The sequence below is a fragment of the Quercus lobata genome, chromosome 3 (genome assembly GCF_001633185.2).
Source record: "Quercus lobata isolate SW786 chromosome 3, ValleyOak3.0 Primary Assembly, whole genome shotgun sequence".
Classification (NCBI taxonomy): Eukaryota; Viridiplantae; Streptophyta; class Magnoliopsida; order Fagales; family Fagaceae; genus Quercus; species Quercus lobata.
The window spans coordinates 71342306-71361673 of record NC_044906.1 but is presented as its reverse complement, the minus strand read 5'-3'; the positions used below and the strand labels follow the sequence as shown (position 1 = coordinate 71361673).

The 19368-nt window shown below is 30.0% G+C and overlaps 2 protein-coding genes across 2 annotated transcripts; both read left to right on the top strand.

Annotated features, from left to right (window-relative positions):
• Nucleotides 1-6797: 6797 nt before the first annotated feature.
• LOC115981395 (NAC domain-containing protein 41-like) lies at nt 6798-8217 on the top strand. The gene is made up of 2 exons (XM_031103532.1): nt 6798-7319; nt 7963-8217. Exons 1-2 carry the CDS (start codon nt 6798-6800, stop codon nt 8215-8217), a joined length of 777 nt encoding a protein of 258 aa, XP_030959392.1.
• A 4557-nt stretch (nt 8218-12774) lies between these two features.
• LOC115981394 (NAC domain-containing protein 86-like) lies at nt 12775-16710 on the top strand. The gene is made up of 3 exons (XM_031103531.1): nt 12775-13251; nt 14240-14851; nt 16558-16710. The coding sequence occupies exons 1-3, from the start codon at nt 12775-12777 to the stop codon at nt 16708-16710; spliced, it is 1242 nt and encodes a 413-aa protein (XP_030959391.1).
• Nucleotides 16711-19368: the final 2658 nt, after the last annotated feature.

Sequence of the window (19368 nt, the reverse complement as noted above, 5' to 3'; positions counted from 1 at the left end):
TGAGGCAGATAATTTCAATTTTCACTGAAATCAGTGATGTATATTTTTGTTTGTATATACGGTGAATAGTCTTGTATGTATAAGAACAAGACCAAATAAAAAATTTAAAAAAAAAAATCATTATTTCTAATAAAAGTAAGCATTGAATTTTTTTCCCTCTTAATTATCTATCATTCATATGTACATATTGCAACATATTTCATGCTATAGAATTCCATACAAGTGCACCCTTTGTGTAGTTGTTCCCCATATGTATATTCAATTTATTTATAGAAGAGTAATGCTACAGATACAAACTTTTTTACAACATTTTTATAAACTGCTGATGTGGTTTTAGCATTTTCCAAATAGTTATTGTAAGTAAAAATGTGATGTTAGTGATGGGCCCATATTAGAACTAGTAAGAATTCGCCACATCAGCAGTTTATAAAAATATTATAAAATAATTTGTATCTGTAGCATTACTCTTTATACAATCTATTCATATAAGAGGGTAAGAAAAAATACACATAAACCCTATAATCACGAGGGATAACAAATTAAATTCTAAAATTTCATAAAAGAAAAAAATTAGTCCTTATAGATTGCAAAGATTATAAATTAAAAGATTTCAAATGATAATAAATTAAACCATTGATTTATATGCAAACTTCATATTTTAATTTGTTACTTTTGATATTATAAGGTTTAATTTTTGAAACAATAGGATCTAAATCAGATACAATTTAGTAATAAATTAAAATTAACGTATAAATATTTCGTTATAATATAGAAAAAAAGAAGAAAAATATACAAAGAAAAAGTGTCAAGAACTTAACCTTAAACCAAACTCAATAGTTTTTAAAACCTAAAAAATCATTTCAAAAATACCCTAATATGTCAAGAATATATATAATATATATATATATAATATATATATATATTATGAGTCAGGAACATAATCTTAAAACATTAAAAACCAAGAAATAGGGGGAAAAAACCCAAAAATACTATCTGTAGGGACACGATTATTTACGACCCAAGAACGACATTGGGCTTACATGTAAAGGGCCCGAACAACATAATTTGTAGAGTGTGGGCTTGAAAAGCTGGACCTTGGTCACTGGACAGCGGTCTAGTCGTGGTTTTTACGGAAGCTCATATGAGGGTGAACTTGGCGTAATTAACAAAACCTTTCCTCAGTGCAACCTATGGGGTTTTTGTCCTCGGACCCCGTCCGAGGAGCTTAGTGTTCTTCTCCTCCTCCCTTTTTTAGGACTTCACCCTCTGAGGGATCCCCTTCCCCCTTGGTTCTTCTTCCCTTTTATACTAGTAGTTACTTCCCTTTCAATGTCCACGTATAAGTTTTACTTTTTGGGATGGAGATTTGTTCTATCAGCCCATACCTAAAGTGGTTGAGAGTAGACGTAAAAGTTGAATAGCATGGTGAAGAGCATGGGCCTGTCAGACGCAGAGTTCTTTAATACAGTATTGGCAGCTTTTTCACTTGTCTTATCCCTGCATTAAACTCGTCCTTCTTCTTTAGGTGTCTTGTGGGATGTTGAGCGTGAGATCGTCCTCGACCACATTCTTGGGCCTTTTTGGGGCTTTCATTACGCGTTCTCGGCAATAGGTCTCCTCGGTCTAGGCCTTGGGCCCTAATATAAAGTGGGCCGGGACCACAAATTCCCCGGCCCCACACTATCATTTCTATAAAGAAAATAATAAGAATGATTCTACCATCAATGATATCTAACTTCTACTTAGGGCTATAACATATTATTTAAACCTTGATTAAATATTTTAAATTTTAAATTTTCAAAAAGGAATTTTTTTTTTTTTTTACTTCAAATGATAGAATTATATTGAAAAGAGGAAAACAGAATACATGTTCCCACACCTGGAGGTTGTACAAGGAAAGCCAACACAATGGAATGCAACCCCAGGAGAAGCAAAAAAAAAAAAAATATATATATATATATATATATACACATATATATAACAAAAGAGGGAGAAACCAAAGCTCATAGATGGGGTCCCGCCAAGGCCAGCCGTTGGTATTCTTCGAGTAACGAAGTTGCCACTCTCAGAATGACAGTGGGGTGAGTTTGAACATGCTCAAAGTGAGATCGGTTTCTAGCATTCCATAGTGACCACGCGATCATTGCCCAGATCTCCAATTCCTTTACATCAAGCCTTTCAACCATAGCTCTAGCAAGAAGGTAGAAACTAAAGGCCTCATAACTACTCTTTCCCACGAGCCAACGCCCAGACATTAAGAGCAAATGGACATTCCCACAGAATATGGTGTCGCTTTATCCACAAAGACAGGTAGTGTTTTAAAAACACAAGCTAAAGCAAGAAATCACAGATCAAGAAAGAAATTAAATTGTAGAAAGTTCTGAGTGAGGAAAGAAAATCTTATTGATCTGATGTATCAATTACAAAAACTACCTAATTTACATAACAAGCTTGTATTTATACAAGCAGTTACAAATCAGAAAGGAGAGCAAAAGCACGGGAAAAATTCTAACCAACTCTTAACAAAATTCCTAAAAATGCTCCACGAAATAAAATTAAGCCAGTGCCTCTTCAGCCACACCTTAAGCCTTTCTGATGCTTTATCTGTGCAATGCTTGCCTTCAAACCAGACTTACTTGCTTTCTTCAATTCTGCTTTACCCTTCTTCAATTCACCTTCACCTTTAGCTTTAGACTTCTTCTTAACATAGTGTTTCAGAGTTTGATACCCAAAATGTCATCTCAGGTGGAGTTCTAGAACAAGGATTGGATCCGTCCTCCATACCAATGGCGAGTTGTCGCATCGAATAAGCTACTGGTCGAAAACATTGAGATCGTGGTAACCAGTTATGGCTGTCAATCCCCACCATGCAAACATAAAAAAATAAATAAATAAAAAATAAAAAAAGGCACCAGTACACCACCTGATGTGGATTACTTATCGGGTGCTTTTCTAAAACATTCTGAAAAGAACTCAAACGTTGGCATGCAAAATTTAAATCACGCGAACAAGGAATTTGGAGCACCAAAAGCAAGCATAGTGGACAATAATGCAAAAAAAATGCACAACTTTTGTTACAATTCTCTATGTGGATGAGTGTGATTAGTAGAGAAAAAATAGTGAGTTTATATAAAAGTAACAGATAACCAATCAAAATCTATTGCGTAAGAGAGGATTGGCAAAAATTGTGAATCTATTTATGGTAGTAAAAAAAAACTCTAGCAAAAAACATAAGAGAGAGAATTACATAGAGGGAAAGAGTGAGAAAACCAAGATAAAATTCATGTTTTTTTAAAATATACTTTTGGTTGGGTTATAGGAAGATCCATTTTTATATATAGAAAAATTGGATTGGAAATATGGATTACAAAAAAAACAACATAATTAGGAAATTAAAACGCCCATTTGTTACTAAATTCTGTATCTAAAGATGATAGGAATTTCGTACCGTGGCTGTGTGAATGCAAGGTGTTATTAATCTTTGGTTTCCTCCACCATTTCAAAGTGATAAAGAGTATGTTTTCTTTTGTTAATGGAGAAAGAAATTATAAACAAATTTTACTTAAAATACCAATTATTATGAATAAATGTTATATAAAATACCAACTATTTGTTTGTATAATGATCCTTATCTAAGTACTTGAATCATGTGATGCAACATATATATAATTGTCATTCACACACTCATACATAAAATAAGAATTTTTTTCGTTAGCTAAGTTGTATTTATTGACATGAAGTTAGTATGTTAATTGTTATCCTCTTCATATCTTTAATTTTTTTAATGAAATTTTAAAAAATTGTGTCTAAATAAATTGAGTAAAAGAAGCTAACAAATAAGTTATTATCCGAATCACTCATGTTATCGGCAAAAGTTTTCTTTAAAAAAAAATTTATTTATGTAATACTCTTTTATTACAAAAACTTCATAATTCTAGATTTCTAGGTTTATAATAATATTAAAAAAGTTTCACAAATATTCAAAATTAATTAAACATGTTTTGAACCCTTTATAAATTAAATTGTTGAAAGAAGATGTTGTACGTTCACAAGTTTGAAGAGGTGATAGTAATTCCAGTGATATTTTTGATAGGGTTGAAAACAAAAGAATTGGAGTATACCCAAAAAGACTTATGTTATGTTACAAGAAGAACCATAACTCAATCACGATACATAAACAATATCAAGTTCAACTACCGCCACTGGCACTGAATCTTGCATGAGCTTAATTAGCCTTGACAAGATCATCACTACAACAAACAAAGATATTTACTAATTAACCATCTCTAATTTACTTCTTTCTTTTTCTTTCCTTTTTAAAAAAACCCATCTATATAGTAGAATATTATTAGAACCTTCTTGACTTACGGTAACTTTGTATGTTTCTTTCATGGGTAAAATATTATTTAAGTCTCTATACCTTATTAAAAGTTTGTTTTTCTTCCTAAACTTTAAAAAAAAAAAATTTTAATAATTTGGGGAGAGAAATAGGAATAAAAAATAACTTTTTTCAATAGTTTAAGAACCGGGAAAAAAAATTAGGTAAAGTTTAAAGTCAAAAAGTAAAATATTTTCAAAAGTTTAGGTACAAAAAATGAAATTTTCAATAGTTATTTGAGAAAGAAAAATGAATTTTTTAAAGTTTAGAGATGAAAAAAAAAAAAACTTTTGGTAAAGTTAAGAACCAAAATTGTATTTTACTTTTCTTTCTTTTTATGTGTGTTAAGACATATGTGATTTAATGTTAGGAACATATGTCAATATAGAATTGACTAATCCTTTGACAAAATACATTTTACTCATAATTGGGTAGATTTAGGATGTGTTTAATACTTCAAGGAACAAGGTTTCAAGTTCAAGTATTAAAACCATGCAAGTTTTTTCAAGAAACAAGTGAAAAAGTGCTGGATTTTAAAACTCGACAGCTAGTATCTATTGAGATTTAAAAAACTATTTCAACCCGATGCTCAACAACTATTCGACAGATTGGATATCTATCGAGGTTTATGAAAATCAGTTTTTTAGAACTGATTTCACTTCAATCCGTAAATAGATGTTTGGGCTTTCTATTCTCACAACCCTAAACATATATAAGGATTGTTTTAAGGACTGTCACAGCTGATGCAACTCAATGCAAAAGTTTTTCACAAACATATTGTGAACCGGAGACATATGCCCTAGTTCATCATTCTATTCAAGAAATTGCTGTGTTTGTACACCGTAGGGTTTTGTAACCAAAGAACTTCATGATCTTCATCATGTTGATGAACTAAAGAACTTTACAACCAACATCTTTCTCAAGTTGGTGAGTAAGCCGCATACTAGGATCCGTGCATCGAATTGGTTAGTCATGTACTGGGAGCCGTGCATTATAAGGAGAGATTGTCACTACAGAATAAGTTCAATTGGGTATTGGATTAAGGGTTCAACTGTAAGTTGGTATAAGGTACTGAGATTCCTTTACTTGTAACTGCTTGTTGTGATAATAATGAATTCTCGAAAGTAGTGACTTTAAAATCACCCGGTGGAGTTTTTGTCGTGTAAGTTTTCCCCATTCATAAACAAATCACCATGCATGTCAATTTAATTTCCACTGCATTTAGTTATTTGGTGATTTATTTGTGCTACCACGTATATTGCATGTTAATTGAATTAATTAATTAATTTGTTAAATCACAAGGGGGTCAATACATTCTTGGCTTATCAATGTGTCTCAAATTTTATTAGATAGAAATGATATGTTTTATTCTCAAAGAAATTATATATATATATATATATAGAGAGAGAGAGAGAGAGAGGATATTTATTCTTCTTTTTCTATCTAAAAGACGAGCTCATTTTGTTGTTGTAAATGTAATTTTACTTTATAAAGGTAAGAATTAAGAAGAATTAAGTGATTTCTGTAGCTATAATTAAGAAATTGAATTAGATATGGATTTTCTTTAAAAACTAAATAAATAAATTTGAATGGATGTGACCCTTAAACCATAGATTACATCAGTAAGTTAAAAACTATGGTACACGTCACACTACAGTACACCCTTCTTTAGGCTAAAGGCTTATAAGGCAAGGGTGGGAGGCATCTCTCCCCGATGTGAGATTGAGCAAATACGTGCGGGTGGGACGTAAGTCGATCATTGCCCATCTCAAAGCGAACAATACCTAATTGGGGGCCGAGACGAAAGTCCTCCCACATCTACCATAAATGATATCTAACTTCTTCTTAGGGTTATAACATATTATTTAAATCCTCCTATTAAATTTTTAAATTCTTTTCCTTCAAAAAAAATTTTAATTCTAAAATTTCAAAAAGAAATAATTTAGATCTTGTATATGTAGTTTGCAAAGATAATAAATATGAAGATTTCAAAAGCAAATAAACAAAACTGAGTAACCCCTAATAAAGGAAAGAAAGAAAAAGTTTACCATAGCATTTGCAGAGAAAACATTCCCCATGCAAAAGATTCCTTCAAAGAAGGCTCATGCAAGATCCAAAAATGTAAATGCTTAAATATATTTAATAATAAAAATAAAAAAGATTTAATAATGAATAAATATATTGTAGGTTTAAGGGTATGTGTCGTGGGATATGTGACTAATCGTACACTTTCTAACTAACTAACGTCAGTTAAGATTTAGGGCTGACTCAAGTGTCATTTTTTTTTTCTTTTTTGGCAAGGAATCCGTATCTGTACAGAAAAGGAGTTGCAAAAATATATATAAATACCGTGTTAAACCTATCCTACGCTCACACAAAGCACATTTGTAGAAACACAGAGAGCAAGAATCAAACAATAATGGCAGCTGCATCATCATCTTCATCCTCGTCGACGCCTGAATGGCCAGGCGGGTTCGTGTTTGATCCACTAGACGAAGTGCTAGTGATTCATTATCTTCATCCTAAGGCCACGGAAATTTCCAACTGTAAATGCCCTGAAGTAATCCCTGAATGCGATCTTTACGGCACTGAAGAACCATGGCAGATTTGGGAGAAGATGGAAGAAGCTAATAACTGTATAAGGAACAAAGACGAGATGTTCTTCTTCACAAGATTGAAGAGGGTCTCTTCCAAGTCCAACCGTTGCAAGAGAAGCATTGGCAAAGGTTGTTGGAAAGGCGATGGTAATTCCAGCAATATTTTTTATTGCGCCTACCAAAACGAAAGAAAAAGAATCGGAATCAAAAAGACTTACCATTATGAGAAAAACAACGTCAAGAACGACAAGTCCAAGTCCAACGATGACGACAACAACAACAACCGCTATCGATGGATATTGCATGAGATTAGCCTTGACGAGTCTTTACTACATCACGCTAAGGTACTTACTAACCATCTCTAATTTCCTTTTCTTTCTTTGTCTTTTCTTTCTAGAAAACTTCTAAATATGGAGTACTAGAAATAAGTTGATAATTTAAAGTGAGACATGTTCAATTTTAAGTGAGGTGGGTTCAATTTTAAATGAGGTCATTTCTCATATGTTTGTAAATAGTTTAACCGAATAAGATTAAAATTTGTAGGTCATTCCTTTTTAGAAAACTTGTAAATATAGAATTTAGGTATAACTTATTTTAGACCTAAAGCGACAATTTTAAGTGATGTTTCTAAAAAAAATTATATTCTTGACATATTAAAGTATATTTGATTAATAATTTTTTCTTGCTTTTAAAAACCTTTGGGTTTGGTATAAGTTTAGTTTCTTAACATACTTTTTTTTTTTTTAAATATTCTTGACATACTATTTTTCTATTTCTTTGTTCGTATGTGTCTCATATATCTTCTTTTCTATTTTTTTCCTATATTATTATTATTATTATTATTATTATTATCTAGGGTTTGGTTTAAAATTACGTTCTTGATATTGTTAGACTATTTCTTTATTTGTGTCTCATACATCCTCTTTTTCTTTCTATTTTTAATATTATTTTCTTAATTCTCTTTTCTTTTCTTTTTTTGGTGTGCAGACTGGAGATTTGGTGATCTGTAGACTCAGAAGGCATTCAAAAAAGGAAGATATTGCCCCATATATGAGTGCGTCAAGTCAGAGTATAAACTATGATAGATCATACTACAAATTTGTCAAATCAAGTTATAGGTGTACCGGATTATACTTTAGATCAGACGACAAATATGTCCAATCAAATTTTGAATATACCAGATCAAATAGGAGAATATTGGCTAGATTTTTTGATGACAAATTCAAGAGAAATAACAATTAATGGGATTCATAAAACCTAACTCAACCTTTGTAATCTCATAATCTTGATAGTAAAAATTTCTCCTCTACATTGCCTATGGATGTAGGCCTTAGATCAAACCACGTACATCTTTGTATTCTATGCATGATGGTTTATTTTATTTTCCATTTTTATTTTTGCATAAACTCATATATATATATATATATATATATATATATATATTGATAGGCAAAACTGAGAGAAAATTCAATTAAATTTCAAATTGGAATTCAATTAAAGTCTAACTTTACGCCATGTGTCTAATCTAATCTAAATTTTTTAATTTTTGTGCCAAGTAAATTAATTTAGTATAAAAATTGGATTTCAATTAGAGTTTAATTTTACACCACATGTCTCATCTAATCTAATTATTTAATTCTTATGCCAAATGAGTTTATTTAGTGTAGAAAATGAGAAGTCCAATATAAATAAGCCATAAAATACATAATCATATATCTAACTCTATATATAAAATAAGAAGAAGAGAGAGTTTGAAAGATTTTATATTTATGAATTTCTTTTTTTTTTCTTTTTTTTGTATAACTAAAAACAATTCAAATTTATAAGTCTTACTTATAAATGTAATATACTATGACTATGTACCATTCATTACTAAGTAGGTTATATATATATATATACACACACACCAAAGTTTAGAGAAAATTTAATTAGAATCATAATTGGATTTTGTTTTTGTTAGCTTTTCATACAAATTAAATTATTTATATTTTTGTTTTTATTTTTTACTAAACTAATGAGTATATTTTTTATACTATTTCTATTTAGATATTTTGTATGCGAAGATGTTGAACATAAAAAACTGTAATTGAACTAAACAATCCCATAGTCCTATCTCCATTCGATTTAGGAGGTACTATTTGACCAATTTATTATTTTATTTTGTATTGTATTTAGTAGAATTTCATAAACAATAATTGTGAATTGATATTGTATATATAGTATCCAATAATGATTTTCAAAATTATATACGTGATAGCAATATTGTAATGAGAAACTTGGCCTAACTAATATCATGAAAATTGCAAAGAAAAGTTATTTTATTACCTCCAAATGTCCTGATCTAGCTATGTCCTATATGTTTAATAACTCAAACCAACATCAATAGCACCACTACAATTCATCATTCCTATGCATAAACATGGGTTACATACTAGTATATATTAATAGTCAAAGCTTAGAGAAAATCTAATTAGATTTTAATCGGATTCCTAATTTTGCGCCATGTGTCCCACTTAATTTTTAATTTTGTACCTAGTGAATTATTGAGTGTGTAAAAATAAAAGAGTTCAAATACAATTAGATTTGAAATTGGATTTCAATTTGAATCCAATTTTCCGCCACGTGTTCATCTAAGTTTTTAATTTTTGTGACAAGTGAATTATTGGATGCAAAAACCGAAGAGTCTAAAACCAATTAAATTCTAAATCATATATATATATATAATGGAAAACCATTATATTTTAGAAATGTATGGTTTAAAAAAAAAATGTAAGCTAATACTATGTATAATTTAAACATTTTCTATAATAAAAAAATGTATAATTTGAACCGTATAATTGTAATTATTTTTAATTGTACTCGTGCATATGTACGAAATTATACACTAGTTACAATAATAATACAAAACAATTAGATATATTCACAACAATAACATAAAAATAATGCACAAGAGAGAAGAAAAAGGGTTACAACAATTATTCAAACAATTCTAACAATTACGATTTGTGATGATTAGTGAGTGTTTACTTCCAAGACAAAGAGTCCAAAATCCACTATTAAAGAAAACAAAAAACCAAAATTAAAATGTTAACCATCCCCCAAAAAAAAATATTGATATGCAGTTGCAATGTCATACCTCTTTAATCTATAGCTTCCACATTACCCTCTCGGGACATTGCAAATTCATCCAGCTCTAATCATATATTATATGAAATTACTTCTTTTTTTAATCGATTTTCTCCTCTTAAATTGCTGAGTCATTAAGTAGGTCCTCTAAATTAAGACCTACCACTAAAACATGAACGAACAAAGTTGTGTGTGTGATAGGCCAAATTGAAACTTTTCAATTACAACAGTGCATTCTTCTAAAGACACCTGATAAAACTGAAATGATACAATTTTGAAACAGTCCAAAGAATAGAAATACAAAATGAGCTTTTAGAATTTGTAAACAAACTTCTGCTTTCATCTTATTCTTTTCTCCATTTCCCAGAACTGTTATTTTAATGGAAGCCTCCACCAAAGGCTTGAAAACTTGAACCATCCAATTTAAATTAGTGTAGAACATGCTCTAAAGAAATTTAGTTTTCTCAAGAAATTAAAAATATATATATGCATCTAATAAACATAATTTTTTTTTTTTTCTAGAGTGTTAAACTCACATTTTTCTTACTCTTATAGACTAGTGTATGTATGACTCGATAACAAGAACATCATGTTATTGCCTACATATGATACTGTCCTTTATATATTCCTCTATTCCTGAAAGACTTAAAGAAATTGTGTACTTTCATAAACAAAAAAGAGTGACCATGACTCGTATTACAGTTTTTTTTTTTTTTTTTTTTTTGGAGAAAACTCGTATTACAGTTAAGTTATAATATATGGCACATTTAGATTTCAACCATTAGAAATTCAGAGTTCATACTATCAGGAAAGGAAGGATTGAATTGAAGCACATTCGAAAATTTAGAACACAGTTAGACTTTCCAAAAAAATCTCTCAACTAATTAAGAAGCCCTACTAAAGCAAAATTATTATCTTAATCACATACTCCTATACTCATAAGGACAAATAATTTAGAAGATTATAGCATGACTATTCACAAACAGTTGTATACATTTTCCAAGCAGAAAATTTGAATAATCTCAAAGTGAAAACCATAACCTAATTACCTTTATGACTTGGAACACAAATCATTCCAAATCGAGACATCACAGCAAGAAACGTGCCCCTAGCTACAACCATCATTACAAGTAATTATATGTATTTTGAGAGCAATGTTATGTCATTTCACAAAATTGTACATCTCACTAATTAAATTAGTGTACAACCCATTATTTATGTGAGAGGAGATAGCATTGCTATTAGGGTATTGAATAGTTTTTCAACCAATATTGGACAACCCTCATTGTCTACCCCTCGCCACAGTTGCTGAAATAAAAATAAATAGGGAAAATAACGTTATACAATTACTATTGCATGTTTCCTTTGAAATCTTGTTTTCATTTTAGTTAAAATTGTGAAATATTAAAATAATGTATTGAAAACACAATTTCTCCATTTTAATTGAAATCGTGTTTTAAAAAAAATATGATTTCAATCTACGTGGTCGTGTGTACAGTGAGTCTGCAATATTAGTGAGTAAGTGATAATCACTACCCAAATAAATAATTGATGTTAAATGCAAACCAACACCATCAATTATTTGAAAACATGAAATTGCTAACCAGGAGACATGTATGCTAGCAGTGGCTCCCGTTTGTTCACACTCATCAATACATTTTGGGAAAAGTTTTGCTACATACTTGTATGTAGCAATTGCTGCATAATAAGTTAGTTGGTAGCAAAAAATTTTGGGAAAAGTTTTGCTGCATGCTTGTATGTAGCAATTGCTGCATAATAGGTTAGGTGGTAACAAAAAGAAAAAAAACATGTGTCCAAAGATCACGTGCAATACACATGATCAGGTGGACCATTAGAAACTTGTTACTTTCTTTTTATTGCCATATAATTAATCCTGTATGTAGCAATTGCCACATATAAGTATGCAGCAAAACCTTTCCCATATATTTTGGACCTAAGACAATAAATTTTAATTAATGTATTATTAATATTTAAATATTATTTACTTAACTTTCTATATTATATATATTTTGGTCCAAAAATCGTTCAATCTTGTTTTATGAGATGTAAAAGTGTTAATTGAGTTCTTATTAACATTTATTTTGAATTTGTTAAAAAAATAGTTATTAGACACACTTGATAATTTTTTTTTTTTTTAGTCATGAAGCAGTTTAAGGTTTAAATTGGATGGAATTTCTATTAGTTCAATATTTTGGAAGACTTCTAAAAGGTGGAAGAAAGAATGAATTCACCTATATTTTTTTATTTTAAAAAATAAATTATCTTTCTAAATGGTTAGAAACCTTTTAAATTGTTAAATCACACCTTTTATAAATTTTTTGGGACATAAAGGGCCTGTACGTGTGTTACTCCTTGCTAAGGTAGGAGTTCGATCTTAAAATTAAGAATAATGTTAGATTTAAAACACTTTCATAGCAAGTCAAACAGTTATTAAGTAGTGTTTGATTGAGTTTAATTAAGTACAAACTCTCACCTAATTAACCTTAACCGACTTTATTTATTTGCTTTCTTAAAAAAAAGACTTTACCGATTTACTTTTGGTAACCGACTTTGAGAATATATATACGTACGTACTATACGCACGCTTTCTATACCTACAGTTCTACACACTAGAGCAGAGTTTTGCATCAGAAACCAAGAACGATAACAACAATGGCCGCGATGTTCCCTGTGGGTTTTAGATTTCGTCCCACAGACGAAGAGTTAGTGAGGTCTTACCTTTACCCAAAAGTAACAGGAACACAAACCCAAGGGGATGATCTTATTCCAAAACACGATATTCCAGAACACGATCTTTACGCACCCAACACTGAACCTTCGAAAATTTGGAATCAATTTGGAGGGAAAAATCTGGAAGAAAAACAGGAAGAGCTCGAGCTCTTGTTCTTCACAAGGTTGAAGAGGGTCTCCTCCACCGGCTCTCGCATCAAGCGAACCATCGGCGGAGGCTGTTGGAAAGGCGATGCTTCGGGAAAGTCTGCTAAGAATGTTTTGGAAACAAAGAGTAAAACGATGAAAAGAATAGGATTCAAAAAGACTTTCCATTATAAGAATGATCAGTCTAAAGACAGCAATCGTTGGATCTTGCATGAGCTTTCCTTGGACGAGTCTTTTCTACGACATGCTAAGGTAAACATTCTCTCCTTTCTTTCTTTCTTTTTTTTTTCTCCTTTTTTGAGAATTTGAAAATTTATAATTCTAGGATGACAATTTAAAGTGAGGTTTTTTTTGGTAGTGTTACTAATATTGAAGATATTGCAAACTTGAAAACTTATAATAGTAGAAGTTGAAAACTTGAAAATTTATAATTCTAGTACGATAATTTAAAGTGAGGTTTTTTCATAGTGTTATTAATATTGAAGAGATTGAAAACTTGAAAACTTATAATAGGAGAACTTGAAAACTTAAAAATTTATAATTCTAGGATGATAATTTAAAGTGAGGTTTTTTCATAGTGTTATTAATACTGAAGAAATTGAAAACTTGAAAACTTATAATTTTAGGGAATAAACTAAAGCAACAATTTAAAGTGAGGTCTTTTCTTAGTGATACTAATACTAAATAGAAAGAAAAAAAAAAAGTTAGGTTAATCTCTTAGTTAATAGGCTCATGAAATGCTCAAATCAGTTCAAACGTATTTTTAACTTTGAAACTTCAATAAAATCGCTTTCTTGTTTTTATCCTTAAAGCAAATTTTCGAAAACAAAAGGCAATAGTAGTAACCAAACTAATATAGCCTCAGTTTTTTTTTTTTTTTAGATCCTATTGTTTCAGTAATTAAACCATATAATATCAAAAGTAACAAATTAAAATATGAAGTTTGCGTATGAATCTGATGGTTTAATTTATCATTATTTGAAAATTTTTAATTTATAATCTTTGCAATCGAAATTTTTTCTTTTATGAAATTTTAGAACTTAATTTGTTATCCTCATGATTATAGGGTTTATATGTATTTTTCCTTACCTTCTTGATCGACATACTCTTTTCTTTCCTACTTGACATATATCTTTTTTTTCTTTTTTTTTCCTATATTATTTTCTTGATTGTGGCTATTATCTAGGGTTTGAATTAAGGTTACATTCTTGACATTGTTACATTCTTAATTATGTTGCAGATGGGAGACATGGTAGTTTGTCGACTGCGAAAACAACCTAAAAAAGAAGAGATAATCCCAAGCACACACGTATCAAGTCAGACCAGTCAAAATGCAAATTTGATGTTAGAGTTTTTGCTAGAACTTTTGCAATCAAATTCAAGAGAAATAACAATGGCACCCACGATGATCCCTGTGGGTTATAGGTTTTGTCCCACAGACGAAGATTTGGTGCTTCACTACCTTTACCCAAAGGTAATAGGAACACAAACCCGTGAGGACGATCGTATTCCAGAACATGATCTCTACGCACCCAACACTGAACCTTGGAAAATCTGGGAAGCATTTGGAGGGCCAAATCTGGAAGAAATCCAGGAAGAGCTTGAGCTGTTGTTCTTCACAAGGTTGAAGAGGGTCTCCTCTACCGACTCTCGTATCAAGCGAACCATCGGCAAAGGTTGCTGGAAGGGCGATGCTTCGGGAAAATACGCTAAGGATGTTTTGGAAACAATGACGAGGACAAGAATTGGATTCAAAAAGACTTTCCATTATAAGAATGATGAGTCTAAAGACAACAATCGTTGGATCTTGCATGAGCTTTCCTTGGACAACTCTCTTCTGTCGCAAGCTAAGGTAAACATTTTTTTTTTTTTCAATTTTCTGTTTTTAAAACACATGTTTGGTAACTCAAATTACATAGAAAACAAAAACTGTTTTCCAAATATCAATTTTCAAAGGAAATTAAAAACAGCTAAATGAGGCCAGAGTGAAACAAAAAATAAATAAGTAAAACCAAAGCACACCAACAATTCTTAAACGTGCAGCCAAACCCAACACACTCTCCCTCCTCCACTCCCTATCGATCGCACGGCCATTGTTGAACCAACCACCAACCTATATGTGCACCACCACTCCACGGTGGAGTCTCCACCAGAAACTCATGCTCACTGGTTATATTTCACGTTCAGCTTTTTGTTATGTGTTGAAAGATACAATGCCCATGTGTTTAGTGGCCTTGCTTTTATTACTTGGGCAGAATGTGCATGCTTGTACCAATTGTGCTGGCATAAGATGATATACACACATGTATTTGCCTTCTATTAATAAATTGTTACTGATTAGAAAGAAGAAAAAAAAAAAAAAAAAAAAATTGGTTCATTGCCTAGTTAATAGGCTAGCTCAAGAAATGCTCACTCAGTTTTGTGCTGTTTTGAACTAACCAAACATAGTAAAATTGCTTTTTGTTTATTTCTTAAAAACAAGTTTTTTGAAAACAATAAACAAAAGTAGTTATCAAATAGTCTCGGTTTTTGAATTTTTTTTGTTCTTTTATTTTTATTTTATTACTAAATTGTATTTGTAGGTGCTCAAGAATTTTTTGCCTTTGACTTTGGTTTTGGCTTGATTGCCTTGCCTTGTCTTAGAATGAATTCTTGTTGTCCCACATTGGAAAATTTTTGCCTTTGACTTTGGTTTTGGCTTGATTGCCTTGCCTTATCTTGGCATGAATTCTTGTTGTCCCACATTGGAAAAGATCTCTTTCCTCATTCTAACTTATAAGGGATGAGCCAATTAGAAAGAGTACCACTAGTTTGGTTAGTTATCAAACATAGTCTCGGTTTTTGAATTTTTTTTGTTCTTTTATTTTTATTTTATTACTAAATTGTATTTGTAGGTGCTCAAGAATTTTTTGCCTTTGACTTTGGTTTTGGCTTGATTGCCTTGCCTTGCCTTGGCATGAATTCTTGTTTGGTTTTGGCTTGATTGCCTTGCCTTGCCTTGGCATGAATTCTTGTTGTCCCACATTGGAAAGATCTCTTTCCTCATTCTAGCTTATAAGGGATGAGCCAATTAGAAAGAGTACCAAATTGGTACTCTTTCTAATTGGCTCATCCCTTATAAGCTAGAATGAGGAAAGAGATCTTTCCAATGTGGGACAACAAGAATTCATGCCAAGGCAAGGCAAGGCAATCAAGCCAAAACCAAAGTCAAAGGCAAAAAATTCTTGAGCACCTACAGTAAAGTAACAAATTAAAATATGAAGTCTGTATATGAAATCGATGGTTTAATTTATTATTATATGAAATCTTTTAGTTTATAATCTTTGCAATCTGTAAGGATTTTTTTTTCTTTTATTTAAAAGTTTAGAATTTAATTTGTTATCCCTCCTGATTATAGGGTTATATGTATTTTTTCTTTCCCTCTTGACATATTATTTTCTTTTCTTCTTGACATAGATCCTCTTTTTATTATTATTATATTATTTTCTTGATTGTGACTCTTATCTAGGCTTTGGAATAAGGTAACATCCTTGACATTGTTATATTTTTATGTTGCAGATAAAAGATTTGGTAGTTTGTCGGCTGAGAAAACACCTTAAGAAAGAAGCGATAACTCCACATACAAAGGTATCAAGTCCAGCTACAGATTTGATGTTAGATTACTGGAAATTAGATTCAGGAGAAATATTATTTGATCCCCCAATAAGTTGACCAAACTATGTAAATCTTTGTGTTTTATATGTGATTGTTTGTTTTACTTTATATTTTTATTTTTCATCATATCATTATTATTAGATGCATTCACAACAATAACACAAAAGTAATTCTCAATAGAGAATTACTAAGAACCTTGGGGGTGATTATCAAAGACACAATGTCTATTGTAGGTTCACTAAGAACCTTTTCTTTCTCTCATACTAGGCGGCAGGGTAATTGTGCAGCCCATGCTTTAGCTAAGAGAGCAATTGTTTCTTTTTCTTTATTAGTCTGGATGGAGCATGTTCCAACAGATATTAGTCACGTTGTAATTTCTGATTTTCCAGCATCTTAATAATAATACTTTGTTTTGACTCTCAAAAAAAAAAAAAAATAACACAAAAGTAATTCTCAATAGAGAAGAGAAAGGGTCACAAAATGATTCCACCGATTGCTTTTGTGGTGGCCATTTGACATTCTATCTTCGATTTTTAAATCCAAGATAAAATTTCAAAATCCATTAATAAAAAAAATCAAAAAACCAAAATTAAAGCCAAAAAAATTGGACCAAATGATCGCTAAAAAGAAATTAATAATAATAATTAAAAATTATTTTAATTTTAAAAAATTAAAATAACTATATAAAATTATTTTAAGCTATCTAAACTTTTCTTGAGGATTGGAACTACACTAGGGTGTGGGGGCCATGGCCCTCCAAAATTTTAAAATCCTTTTTATAATATATAATTCTGCATATACTAAAAACTAATCAAGTGTTTTGATCTGATAATAAAAGGCAATCATCATGAGCGGACACTATAAGTTGAAATTCTCTCTAAAAAAAAAATTATGGAACAATTTAAAGATTTAACCTGCAAACTGTGCTCTTAAGAAAAGAAAAGAAAATTATTATTTTAAAACTTATAATCTAAGAAGTGTAACAACTTAAACTATGTAGTATCAAGAAGGGTAAAATGCAAACACACTTTCTATGTTTACCAAAATTTATTTCAGTTCTTTAACTTTACTTTCGTTCATTTCAGTCCTCTAACTTTCAAATTTATTCAATTAAGGTTTTTCCATCAACTTTTGTTATATGTTGTGGTTAATTTTCCATTTCTAAAAATTTTTCTTCCAAAATTTTTAATTAAAAAATTCAAGTAATTGTTGAAAAATATTTTCAAGATTTGTTTTAAAAAAAAAAAATTAACAAAAGTTGACGGAAATACCTTAATTGAATAAAGCTAAAAATTAGAGAACTAAATGAACAAAAACAAAGTTAGAGGATTAAAATAAATTCTGAAAAAACGTAAAGAGTGGGTACATTTTAAAAAACTATTGAACTTGCATTTTATTCTATCAAGAACAACGAATTAAAATTTGAATTTTAAAAAAGTATTAAATTCTTTAGTTTCAAGAATTAACAAATTAAACTTCAATCTATTGTGTTAAATATAAGTTGAGGATTTAATTTATTATCTTTTGAAGCCTTATGATTTAATTTTTTATTTATTAAAATTTAAAATTTAATTTGTTACTTTTAAAAACTATATATAGGGTTTAATTTGTTACAAGCTAAAAATGAAATTTTCCAAAAAAGAATTGACCAACTGGTCAAGTTGAAGCCGTTATAGCTAGAGACAAGGTGATATTTTCTTTTTCTCAAGTTTCATTTTTTATGGTAAAATTTGATCTTGTTTCTATTGAAGTTTGCATCATCCATTTTTTTGAAGGCTTCATTGGTTCCACTAAAATTTTATTACTCACTTTGGTAGAAAATTTTATAATTTATATTGAAAATGAAAGTTTTCAAGTTTTCACTATGGAGATTGTAAAGATAAACTTTTTTTCTATAAATTTTATTAATCATTTCTTTAAAGATTTCATTTTCCTTTTACTTAACTACAAGTCACAATTTTAGTGTAAAAAGAAAGTGTGCGTACTATTGTGTACAACAACATTGTGAAATAAACATTGACTATTAACAAAATTATCAGAACTTGGCAATAATGACATAAAATTATTTTATATGCTATGTACACTTTTTTGGGGGCATTAAGTGCAGCCCGATAGGTTGATGAATATTGACTTGTCATAGGCTTATTTTACTTATTTATCTTTTAAGTTAAATGCCGTGAATAATTGCGATAAGAAATATAGCATGATAACCTTCTTTGCTTTGTACAGAGCTTAAAGCTATATATGTTATAAAAATAAAAAGAAGCTATATATGTTTTTTTTTTTTTTTTTTCGGCTAAGATAAAGCTTTATGTGTAATTTACTACTTTTGAAACAGTTGCTCCCTATCTAGTTTAGTTTGGAATTTCAAATTACATATTTTTTATAAATTTCGAGAATAACATAGTTTTTGATAAATTTCAGATTACAACAAAGACTAACATTTTTTTTTTATAACAAAAGACAAACATATATAAATAGATAATACACTGTCACAAGTACTTTTCAGAATCTTATTGAAGTTGGGAATGAGTTTCATTGTTTCCAATTTTATAGTAAATTGAAAAATATAATTGTTGAGAGTTGGTAATATACAGCAATTAAAAAAAGTGATTATTGGTAAATCTGGCCATTGAAAAATTTGAAAAACATTACCATTTGGAAAATATAAAAAAAATGGCTGTTGCAAAAGAATTAATAAAGAATAAAGAAAAT